The sequence below is a fragment of the Rhodnius prolixus genome, unplaced genomic scaffold (assembly GCF_049639745.1).
Source record: "Rhodnius prolixus isolate KJV_2025 unplaced genomic scaffold, Rpr scaffold_3, whole genome shotgun sequence".
NCBI classification, from domain to species: domain Eukaryota; kingdom Metazoa; phylum Arthropoda; class Insecta; order Hemiptera; family Reduviidae; genus Rhodnius; species Rhodnius prolixus.
In genome coordinates, this window is record NW_027411603.1 from 37,555,341 (window position 1) to 37,567,478 (window position 12,138).

Consider the following 12,138-nt stretch of genomic DNA (forward strand, 5'->3'; position numbering starts at 1 on the left):
AATTTCTAATAAATGAGAAAAGGAATGCCATCTATTTTTGAAAAAGTTATGATAATAATGAATGGATATTAAAATATCCTTAAAACTAATACAAGAATTCACAGCTCGAATAGAATTTAACATTGATAGATGGGCCTATAAATTCACTTGGAAAAGGTCATTTATTTATTTATTAGATTTCCTTCATTAATTGTTTTTCAAAACTTGTCTCCTCTAGGAAATTTTTGTGAGACAAAACGATTTTTACTTCTAAAAAAAAAAAAAAAAAAAGTGTAAAATTTTCTAAATTAAGTTTTTAAACCTAACACAAGTTTTAGAGAGACCCTTAAATAGCAGCAACTGCGCATATATTAATTCACTATTCCTTACAAAATAATAAATGCAAGACCCTTCGTTGGTGGGTTCAAATTATATTTAGGGGGAAATTAGTACAAAGGTGCAAGCCTATTAACAGACTTTTGAATCAAGATTCAATATTTAAGTGACAGTATAAAAATTTCAAAACTATGCAACCATAAGATTTTGTTACTTATTCATATATCAACTGGAGAATGAGCACGATTTTCTAAACAGGATTTAACATGTCGAAAAGCTATTCCTGCTCAGGACAGAGTGGCACTAACTTTGCCCTTTTTGGACATAATAATATAACTTAATAATATAAAATTTAAATAAAAAAAAAAAGAAACTGGGCACACTAGTGAATCATCAGTGTAATGTACATTATGGAGGTTACATTAAAAAGGAGTAACTTCGATTAAAACCTATGTCGAAAATTCACAAAATTCGTCCCAATAATAAATAATTTTGAGTATTTAGTTAGGTCCGCAGCGTTGAATAATATATTTGATTTTATCCATCATAGCAGGACGAAACCTCTACTCCAAATTGATTATTCTACCTCTGAAGATGGATGAAAGTCAAGGATACAATAAACATGCAAGCTAGCCGGATAAAATCAAACATAAATAACGTGTTTTATATCATATATTTGATGTTTCAGCCAAAAGCCTCCAAATAGGATCGGCCAACTCGAGTTTTGTATCAGATACAGAACGAAACTATATGCATTATCACTTTTATGATAAGGGGATCTTTCGAATCCGTTTTATTTAAAAAGAAATATTTTGAAATTACAGTTTAGGTGAGAATTTCAAACTAAATTAATTCTGAAAAAACCGAATGTTTTGATTCCATCTGAATGAATTAAAAAAAGAACAATAATCACTTAATTAATGAGGCACTAAGATTTTCCTTTTCTACGGTCATGACCTTTTCCAAGAGGTTTTAAAAGTTTTATACAATTATTAAGTGAGCGCCTCACATCATTGAATTTCACTGTACGACGACAAATTATTATTACCTGTTATAGGCTGAGTAGCTGCCAGAGGTGCCTTTGCCGGTGATGAAAAAAGTTGTGGAGTCGCGGGAAGAGCGGCTGATTGAGAAGGAATATGAAGAGGAACTTGTTGCTGCTGGGTTATTGGACATGTTTGGGATGGCGGAGGAGGTCTTGATGGTGAAGGATTACCACCCATTGCTATCCGAATTGAATCATTTAGATCATCCAAAGCTGTCTTGGGCGGAGAAGATGGTCTAGGAGGAGGAGGACGTGGCGGAGGTGGTGTTCCACCTTTTAATGTGGCACACTCATCTCCTCCGCCAACTTCGGTCATAAATGGATTTACTGTAGGATCCACCACGCCAGCTTGCGCACATAATCACAAAATCAAACTACTTACTCTTTATAATTAATTAAATTAGAATGAATCTTAATTTACCTTACACTAATTTGATTTACTACACAAAAGAAAAAGTTTTATAGCAAATTTTCAGTAATAACGAACAATGAAACCACTCAAATTTCAGGTTCACACTGTTTAACCAGCTGTACACCAAGAAAGCTTTGAAACTGTCCAGAAATAAAAATGATATGAGCGTTTATGCAACATACAAAGCAATGAAAACTTATTAATAAAATCAGAACCAATTAAAACAACATCTGGTATGTTAGCCCTAAAGAAATGTAGATCACTGGAAGATATGCATCCTTGGCGGGCGAACGGTTTAAAATTATAGCATGACTCAGATAAAAGTATTTAAGTTTGTTAGATTTTTTATTTGTTTTGCTATAAAAACTATTTCTTTAAAAAATGTTTAAGGAAAAATAAATAATAATCAATACTAATTTGGATAAGGAATAAATCAGCACCACTAGTCGTCAACCTCAATAAATAGTTATTTATAAGCATATACATTCTTATTAACTTTTATTTCTTAATCAGATATGTTTCAGTTTAATTTCTTTTCATTAGAATATCTAAAAATGGACAAAGGAATGCTGAAACATTACTGTTTGGTGCTCAAAAACTCATTTAAAAAACATTTTTTGGGGGCAAAAAAAAGAAGTGAAAATGGTCGACTAAAAATCAAGTTATAATGTTATTCTTTATCCTTTCAAAAAAAAAAATAATAATAATAATATTAATACATAAATAAAGTTTTTAAGTGACGACCAAAGAGTTGTGTTATGTGCATAAAATGTTAACGAAAATATTTGCGTGCTAATAATTTTCAAATACAAAATATGAAGTGCTTTATACAATTCTACAACGAACAATATACATATATATATTATTATTTTCAAAAATGCTCCTATGAAGAACTTAAGAGAAGTTATTCCAAATTTCTACCGAGAAATGACGATTGCCAGCATACAAAAATAAACAAGACGCGGAAGTTACTGAATTTGATATAATTTATTTAGAAAACTAATCTATTTCAACCTTGAGCTGCCTTTCGACGAATAATTTATACGTAAAAAAGATGTATAGAAATAAATTTCTATTATTTAGATTCAAAGTTAAATATCCATCAAGATTAATAACAATTTTAACACTAAGAAAACTTAACGATTAAGCAACTTGCTCTTCCGGTAAGAAGATAAATCCATTCTCGTTTCTTAGAAGAGATTCAAGAAATTTATAATGGACATCAGGAGTTTAAACTTACACCATAATGTGCATTTTTATTACCAGCATTCCTAACCAGGGTTTTAAAACTGCAAATCTTACTCTTTATACTAGAGAACCTAGATTAGAGAAACCCATTCAATCGAAAGCTATCTTATTGTGGCTTACTGCAACAACCACCAAACATACCAAAAAGTACTAACTCCTCCTAACAAGACAATTTTTTTTTTTTAAAAAAATTGATTTTTGTACATTGTGGGATTATGAGACATTGGATTTCTGTTTATCAGGTTACTGTTCATAAATTAAAAGCCACAACATTCCTTATTTTTCTCTCATTTTTGATTATAATGACCTTCGGGTGGGACCGATTAAAATAGATCCGTATAATTTTAAAACAACTACAAAATAATGTTATATTTTGATTACTTATTAGCCTGATTACTAATTATTAGTTGATTACTTATCACGACTCTGAGAACAGTACTCAGAATTAATTAATACCAAAAATATTTGTTTAAGAAAACGGACAAAACTTAAGTAAATGCATTTATTTACCTAAAAGAAAATTCTGAAAACATCGAAGGGTTTGATAATTCCTAAAAGAGGTTCCATAAATAATATAGATATTTTATGATTTTCAGTTAAGTAAATAAAAAATTGAAAGCGCAATATAAGAAACCGAAATATGATTCAATTCCTTAAATCTACCTAACGCAGTTTCTTCATGAATTTGGGAGCCACTTGAATCAATGCCGTAAATTTAACAATTCTTCTATCAATATTGGATCAATTATTTGTATTTGTCAACCTCGCCTTAGGATCAGTAATATAAAGAACGAAGTATAAAAACAAAACAAAACAAAAAACTTAATCTGAGTAAATCAATAAGTGGCATTTAAATGACAGATTTTACAAATATACCAAAAAACTAACCTTTATCGCTCAAATATTTAGGTGAAACAAAGTCTCCACTTTTTTAATAAATACCCACAAGAAAAAAAAAGAAAAAAGAAAGATGCTGTTAACTTTAAAAGATATAACATTCTTTAAACAAATATAAGTACCTTGCGCTGGAGTTGTACCATTATCAGTAGGACCAAATACAGAAGAAAACGCCGTATCACTAACGAAAGTATTGGCTGGTGTGTTGTTAAATCCTGCAATAGAAAACTGAACTTATTTTTGGCTTGAAAAGACATCTCTAATTCGCTAGCAGAGGAGCAAAAACCAAAGATTACCTTAAGTAGTTTTATAAAAATGAAAAACAACTTCGAAAATATTCATTGAATTATAAAAATTTAAAATAATAAGTTTATATACCAAACTTATAATTCTTTATTTTATTTATTTCATTTCTTTTTTTTTGTAAAAAAACTTTTGACCTCAGTGTAGATATGTGCATTCAGAAATTTCAAGACAAATTCTTTTTAACCACTGAAATTTTTTTATTATTCATAATGTACTATACTAAATAAACTATTTAACTAACATTAATAAAGGATAAAATTTTATTTTGACGAAACAAATTTGACTTAAGAGTTCAATGAAATTAAACGAAGTTAGGATAATTACCGTTCCGGAAGACAGCCTAACACATGATATAAATCTGAATGGAGCGTTTCTATCCTATTGTTCTCAAAACAAATGATGAATTTAACAAAAAATCAAAAATATTCTTCATGTTATTAAACAAAAAAAACTTTGAAACTGACAAATTTGTGTGGCATTTTTGTGAACGTCATCTTCGAACCAAAAATCGAACTGAGAAAATACTAAGAAGTGAATAAAACTCCACATTGAATACACCTGAAAAGATATCTACTAAGAACGGTGAAAACAGTTTTTGATACTGCCAGCCCTAATAAATATTTACACATAAATAATTAATACTAATTAAAAGAAGGTTTTTTTAAGGAATAAAAATCACCATTCGAGATCCACATATTATTGTTTGATGGGACTTGTCCTGGAACTACGGGTACTGTGCCAGCGAGAGGTGCAGCAGACAATGGAGGTTGAACTCCAAGTGGGGCTTGGACACCGACACCTGCGACAGGCGCTGGCCCGCCAAACATATCAGCAAATGGATTACCCAATTGTAACAGATCATCAGACGCTTTTGCAGACTGTTGCAACTGCAAGAAAATATAAAATGGTGCTTAAGATGAAAAATTTACTTATAATATAGTTGTAACTGAAGTACTCAATTGTATACTCTTTAAATAAAATATTTGCGGAACCCATCGCTGAAGGAAGTTTATTGCCGAGACAATAAACAATATTGTTTAAAAATTTTAATTGCACAGTACGCACAAATAAACGAAATTATTGTTAGTTTCATTCACACTGAGATGGAAAAAAAAAATCAATTTGAAAAACCTCAAAAGGTGTCGTACTACTACAGCCACATTAAATTCTAAAAATGAAAAATTTAAAATATTAATGTAAGTAAAGTAATCGCCTATTTTTTCAGGCGGGGCTTAACGTCCAACTACCATTTACTAGGTGTCGTGGGCGGAGGCGACTAGCAAACATACTTTACTGTAAATTTCTTTTATTAACCATTGCATAAAATCCAAGGCCTAAGACCGGGAATCGAACCCAGTACCACAATACATATTAGCTTCGCAGGTCTCGCCTCTAACCGCTCGGCTCCCGTGGCGCCCGTTTAAAATATTAATTATTGAGATATAATCTTAAAATTAACTAAAAACTTACCTGTGGTTCTGCAGAAGTTATCGGAGTTCCAAAAAGATCAACAATTGGTTGTGTAGGAGATCCAACCAGAAACGGATTTGTTGCTGTAGCTCCACTATTCGTAGGAGACTGCACTTTGGACTTGAAAAAAAAAAATAATAATAACATATAAAAGTAACATTAATAAATTTGAGATTTAATTTAATGTTTGTAGATTGAAATCTCCAATGGAAATACAGGAGAAAAGTACCTTGTAATGATTTATGGCAGCTTCTTCTTCGGCGAGAGCTTGCTGACGTAAAGCCTCATCAGTAGCATCAATGTTATGTGCGGCCGCAGTACCAAACGAAGTGCTTGTAGTACACAGAGCAGATACCCCACTCTTCACATCTGTGCGGTGACTGTTAAAAATACGGTACTTTAGAAAATATTAATTATTCAACATCCTTGAGTACAATTTTACTCATAATGCTTTACCTATATCTTGGCAATGAGGAAGGATCACAGGAAAGGGTTAAAGGTGAAGGATTAATGGACCTTTAGGACAAAAAGTATTTTAAAAAAGAACTATACTACATGTTAATTATTAGTGCATTACAAAAAAAAGTGTACCTTGCAGATTGTGTGGGAGTATTAGCTGCAGATCCTTTCTTCCCTTCGAGGGCTGCTAGATGTTGTTCCAACGCATCCAACAGACTGCTGGGTGCCTAAAAAAGTAAAACACTGTTACAATTTTAGCACTATTTAAGTAAATATGTTATCAAATACAGAAACAGCCGCATTCCATTGGTTTCAGGAGACAAGTTCCATTTTTGCCAATGTTTTTACTCCTTGTAATTCTAAATAGATCATCCTAAAAAGTACAATCTAATCTTAGCCTTGTCATTATATTTCAAATATAGAAACTGCAGCTTTCAAGAGAAATTAGAGAAAGATTTCAACTTTTTCCCTTGGTTTTTACTTCTGGTTTTTCACAGTACATCGACCCAACATGTAGAACTTAGCATTGGCCTGAATATTAACTAACAAATACAGAATCAGCAGCATTCCAGTAAATTAGGAGAAAAATTCCACTTGTTCTAATGACTTATACTTCTTGTTTTTCAAAATAAACTGAACTGCTTCATACGATTTATTTTCAGCATTCCCAAACTACTTGTTTTGTGAATTTAACGAACTTCAAAGCGGATAATTTCAGCGTAAACTAAATATCGAAAATTTAAAGTTTTTATATCTGCACTTTTTTGGATGGAGCAAAAGACACTAAGCATTAGTTTGAAAATAGTTGTACAAAATCGATAAAAAAGATGAAGAGATAAAACTTTTGTACTATTTAGCTTTTGATTAAACATTAAATTGAATTTAAAAAATTTAGAGATTTTAATTTAAAGATTCTAGAATTAAACTTCTTTGAATGTGAATTTCAATTTAGATAATTAAACTAATTAATTTTAAACATACCTTGGTCAAATCTGGAATTTCACCTTTATCGATTCCAACATTTTCGGCTACTTTCAAAAATTCTCCAACCCTATCCATACGTATAAGAAATTTCTTATAAAGATCTAACGCTTGTCTACATTGTTTTTTGTTCATTTCAAAAAATTTTTCTGTAAAAAAAAAAGAAGATGTATAAATTGAAGAACAAAGAAATATTTTTGTCAGGAAGATATCCTGCCTTATAAAATAATACAAATTTGCATTAAATGCATATTTATAACTAATAATTGTTAAATAATTTAAGATTAAGTCGTGGTCGAGTGGTTGGAAAGCCCCAGTTGGAATTCTATACCGCATGTATAGCTGCTAGACTATCTATAAACCTTGGGTTCATCCTGCTGTGTTTATAACTCATGTAACTGCTCACTGTGCACAAATCATGGTGTTCCCAAGGCACTATCTGGCTGTCTAGATCATTGTGGTTTAAGTGAGGTGCATCTATTAAATAGAGGGTAATAATTAAATAGTTATGTCATGTCAGTCTCGGTTAGAGGATCCATGTTAGTCAAATGACGAGTTGTACACAGATTTATTTAGGTTTTTGCGAGCTTCCTTGCACTGTTTATTGTTGTTGTTAATGTTTAAAAATCTAACTGTCAAAGATCTGCGTAAAGAGTTTTGTTTGTTCCTCCAGTAAGATTAAGTCCAACTTCTACTTATGAAAGCAGTCCATTATTTTGACCTGAGAAGTTTGAAAGTTAACTTATTATTATGACATCAGTAAGATAGTTATAGTTATATATATGAGTGTTGTCTGCTAAGTTGCGGAAGCAAAAAGTATAGAAGGTAGGAATGTCATTCTGTAGATTGCGAAGAAAATAAGGCTAAGAACTGAGCCTTGAGGCACATGATCTTTAAACTTGTCGGCTACTAATAATCGAGTTTAACTCTTAACTTGAATGTTCTTTTGGGAATGAAGTCAATATATGTTGCACGTAAGTAGAATTAAGTCTATAAAGAAGTCCGTCAACTCAATGATGAGTCAATGACCAGAAAAGCAATTGTCGTCCATTGTTTGAATTCAAATCCAGTCACTATTCACTCGTTTAACTGTTAAGCCGTTGACAACGACTTTCTGCATCCAAATTGATGAGAAGGTATCATTTTATGTTCTATAATCTGCGCGTGTAGTAGCATAAGTTTTTTCAAATAAGTTTGGGTACATTAGAAGCAGGCTTTTGGCTTATTTTGTTGTGATTTAGTTCTTCAAGTATTTGGGGAAGATTAAAGAAAATCATTTAAATAATTTTAAATAAAATATTCAAACAACTTGTGAAAAATAAAAACACAAGATTTACCTAAAAGATTAATAATACTGTCATTATAGCCAGCAAAGAGACGGATCAGGTCCCGGAACAATAACATGAATGCCATGTTAATAACACCGTTGCTCAAGTCAGCGGCTGTACAATCGAATTCAAGTAATTCGTCTAATTGGGCTTGTAGAACTGGAAGGGTTTTCAATAATTTTTCTGCATTCATTGTTCTCAACACACCATCTTCTTTCCTAAAAATAAATAAAAATAATAATTATGAAATGGCAAGATCATTAGCAAAATTACATAAATAGGGTATACATAATAAATTGCTCATAATTTGAAATTTAATACCTTTTACTTAAATGATTTACAAGAATTTTTATTTCCATTTTCAAATAAAGGAAGAGCGCTAAAAAATTTTTGAAGCAATAAGGTGCAGACAGAACATGGTTGATACAGGTTCTTCTTCGACAGTTCTGAACGGAGAACTTGATATCTGGTATCTCAAACTAGATAAATTTAGCTGTCTGGAGTTGTACGTACCAGTCATCAATAGTGACTGCCTAAGAATTTTACTGCTAAGAAGGGAAGCTACATAATAATCCTAATCTTGGTTGGATCTCTAGAGCATACAGAAAACAATTATGGGTCTTTGGTTTGGCTAGCAAATCACTGGTCAGTGCCTCTTGCAACCATTGACGAAAGAGAAGCCATGATGAATGCGGTCTTTAGAGTATGGTTAGTCAATGAAATCCAGATCTAGTTTTGGGATACCCATGAAAAAGGCAAAGAAATACTTCTTATCTTCTAAATCTTCTGAATGGAATTGCTCAGAATCCTTTCATAAGGACAAATTTCCAGGTTGATGATTTGTGAGTTAATGGATTAAACTACTTTTCTGGATACTGTAGCTAATCCAGGAAATGGTTTAGGAAATGTTTTCTGTGACATGCTTGCTTGTTTACATTTTCTCTTATAAGGAAAGACAAGTGCCTCTAAATTATAAGCAGAGGTCACTCCGTAGACTAATTAGTTTTGAGGTCAACTCCTATTTAAAACGTCTATCTTAAGTTTCAAAGAAGGTCGGTATGATACAATAAGTAATCCATCAGGGTTTGCAAGGTCACAATGCGTTCGCTTAGATTCAAAAATACGATCTATTCTATATAATCTTCAACTTATCATATTAAACATTAAATAAAATCCAAGGTTTAGACCGGGAATCGAACCCAGTACCACAATATATATTACCTTTGCAGGTCTCGCCTTTGACCGCTCGGCTACTGTTAGAATAATAAATTTATATTCAGATTTAAATTTAAACTTACCCTCTCTTTACTTTGCAAAAGTCTAATGCAACAGTTCTATATGACATTGCTTTTTCATTTAAATATTTTGCATATCTTCTTATAAATGGAGACATATCATATCCTGCAATGAAAATGAAATGTAAATAACAAGAAAATAGAATGGAAGTTTCAAAGCACCATGCACAAACCAAAACTGTGTAAAATCACGGTCGAAATGTACACTGGATAAAGGACTATTCTTGTGGATTAAGATCCAGAACATGCACTGTGATCCATTACATGATTTTCCTTTGAAAAATTTTACAATTATTTCGTTTTATTTTTATTAAATTATATACAACCAGATTAGTATAAAATCTTAATATTCTGATTTTTTTTTTAAAATGAGCAATGAGGACTGATATTTAATTAAGAAAGCAAAATATTTCCAGAAAGCAGGGAATATTAAAAGCAATTATGTTTGTTTTGTTTATTGCATTTAACTTACCAACTCTAGCCCCTAGTTGTCCATTGAGAATCAAATGGAAAATGAAGAAAAACAAATATTAAAAAAATACTGGTTAAAAGACAATTAAAAAAAAAAATACACTTTCAGAAATTACCCAAAATTAAACCTCTTAAGACATAAAAATTCCATAATCATGTATTTTCAGCATCCTAATCATTCACAAATATACTAATAATTGTTAGTGTGTTAATTTATGACAAAATGTTTTTTGAATAAATACACTTAGAAAATACTTTTACTAACAATAACAAAACTCGTTTTTTAGGGAATCAGTAGCTGAAAAGTTAGTGATTCAATTAAAAAAACAAATTTCAAAGATCAAATGAAGTCAGCTAAGGTTGATTTTATTAAAATATCAATAAAATCACGGAATAAAGTATCTTGTTCAATCACAAAACTTAAGAAAGACCTGAAAAAATATTCCCAAAAAGTAACCGCTAGTTTTTTTTTTTGCGATTTCTCAAAATGACAATGATTTTGTTTTTTTTATCTACAGAACTAGATACTTGGAGGCCGATTATTTGAATCATTTTGTGAGGATAATTGATTTTTCGAGAGGTCTACCATTCTTTGATTCATACCGTGAGCATTCTTTTGAAGAGTTTGTTTTGAACAATGGATCCTTTTACTAGGACTACAAACTACTCTCAAGACACTTTGAGAACAGTTTTCTATAAAACTGTACTGGGAACATAAGACCTGTATTACACATTGTATCTTGTAACGTAGAAAATGATACAAATTAAATCCATCAAATCAAAACTGTTGCATCATCAGTGAATGACTATCAACAGTTATAACAATACTTCCACTTGCAACAAATAGATAGCATTAGAGTGGATTTAACTTGTAAAGTGTTCATTAAACTTCAAGGATGAGCAGAAGATAGAAAGCGCTAGTTATTGCGGATCAAATCATAAATCTTGAACCAGATTGTAACTGTAATCCCCACCACCTTTTTCATTTGTAGTTTTCCATCCTGTTCCTTTGGAGTTTCCATTTTAACAATAAAAGCAAATAATAATTTGAAGAAAGACGTCCAAGTGTTACAAACTATAAGTTTTCGGTTGTAATATGACTCATCTCTATTTTTGTAAAACATTGTTCGTAACGAAGTTATTCCCAAACCTTTGAGACTACAAGCACTACTACTTGCTTCTACTAATACTGCTTCAACCACCCTCAAGAAATTTACTGTCTTCATAAAACTTGTAACAACTAATACATTATTCATTACAGTCCGAGTTTTGCCCAACCAAATTTTAGTTACTCGTCACGCTTGCTTTTCTTAATTGCCTTCTGTATGCAATTCTGTTAAATCTGGTAACGTTTATTCTACATTTTAAAAAGGTGCAAAGAGTTTATTTAAAGTACTTTACACGAATTGGGGGCAGGACGTATTAAGCCATTCGAAATATGAAGCAAATGAAAAGCCACGAAACTTTATCAACATATATCTCCATCAAAAATACAGCTAGAAAGCTGCTATTATGCACAATTGTGGAGGTAGATGAGTACTACAATTGTCTATATTTCTGAAAGGTTACACTAACCGGGCTGGAGATACAGCAATCAGAATGTCTAAAGAACGGTTAGCCCCCATTTAGAATGAATAATAATATTAATTTATATTTATTTTTGTAAAAACATTTTACAAAATAAATTATTGTACATAAAATATATAGCAAGGGCAACAGTCGCCTGTCTGCTGGTGCACGAAAATGCACCCAACTTAAACAAATTGAAATTGATATCTTCTATAAAAGATAAAAATCCCAAATTTTCTTTAAAATATAGGGCATAACCTCGTTTATAAGTGTAATTTTTTGCAACACACGGACTGTGGTCAAAATCAAACAAAAGCGTTTGGTAAACGGAGTAATTGAAAC

General features: G+C 31.3%; 1 protein-coding gene across 14 annotated transcripts in view; it reads right to left on the reverse strand.

The window, feature by feature from the left end:
* lap (phosphatidylinositol-binding clathrin assembly protein lap) overlaps window positions 1-12,138 on the reverse strand; it is a 142,258-nt gene that overhangs the window by 12,415 nt on the left and 117,705 nt on the right. For 5 of the 14 annotated variants that reach the window (XM_074124721.1, XM_074124720.1, XM_074124722.1 and 2 more), the window contains exons 4-14: window positions 10,229-10,240; window positions 9,760-9,862; window positions 8,471-8,679; window positions 7,134-7,282; window positions 6,285-6,379; window positions 6,150-6,209; window positions 5,923-6,073; window positions 5,694-5,813; window positions 4,903-5,110; window positions 4,040-4,132; window positions 1,364-1,708 (exon numbers count right to left, since the gene is read on the reverse strand). In XM_074124721.1, the coding sequence (XP_073980822.1) occupies window positions 1,364-1,708; window positions 4,040-4,132; window positions 4,903-5,110; window positions 5,694-5,813; window positions 5,923-6,073; window positions 6,150-6,209; window positions 6,285-6,379; window positions 7,134-7,282; window positions 8,471-8,679; window positions 9,760-9,862; window positions 10,229-10,240 (1,545 nt within the window). The remainder of the gene's footprint in view (window positions 1-1,363; window positions 1,709-4,039; window positions 4,133-4,902; window positions 5,111-5,693; window positions 5,814-5,922; window positions 6,074-6,149; window positions 6,210-6,284; window positions 6,380-7,133; window positions 7,283-8,470; window positions 8,680-9,759; window positions 9,863-10,228; window positions 10,241-12,138) is intronic. The other 9 variants (XM_074124725.1, XM_074124723.1, XM_074124719.1 and 6 more) reach the window with 6 other exon arrangements.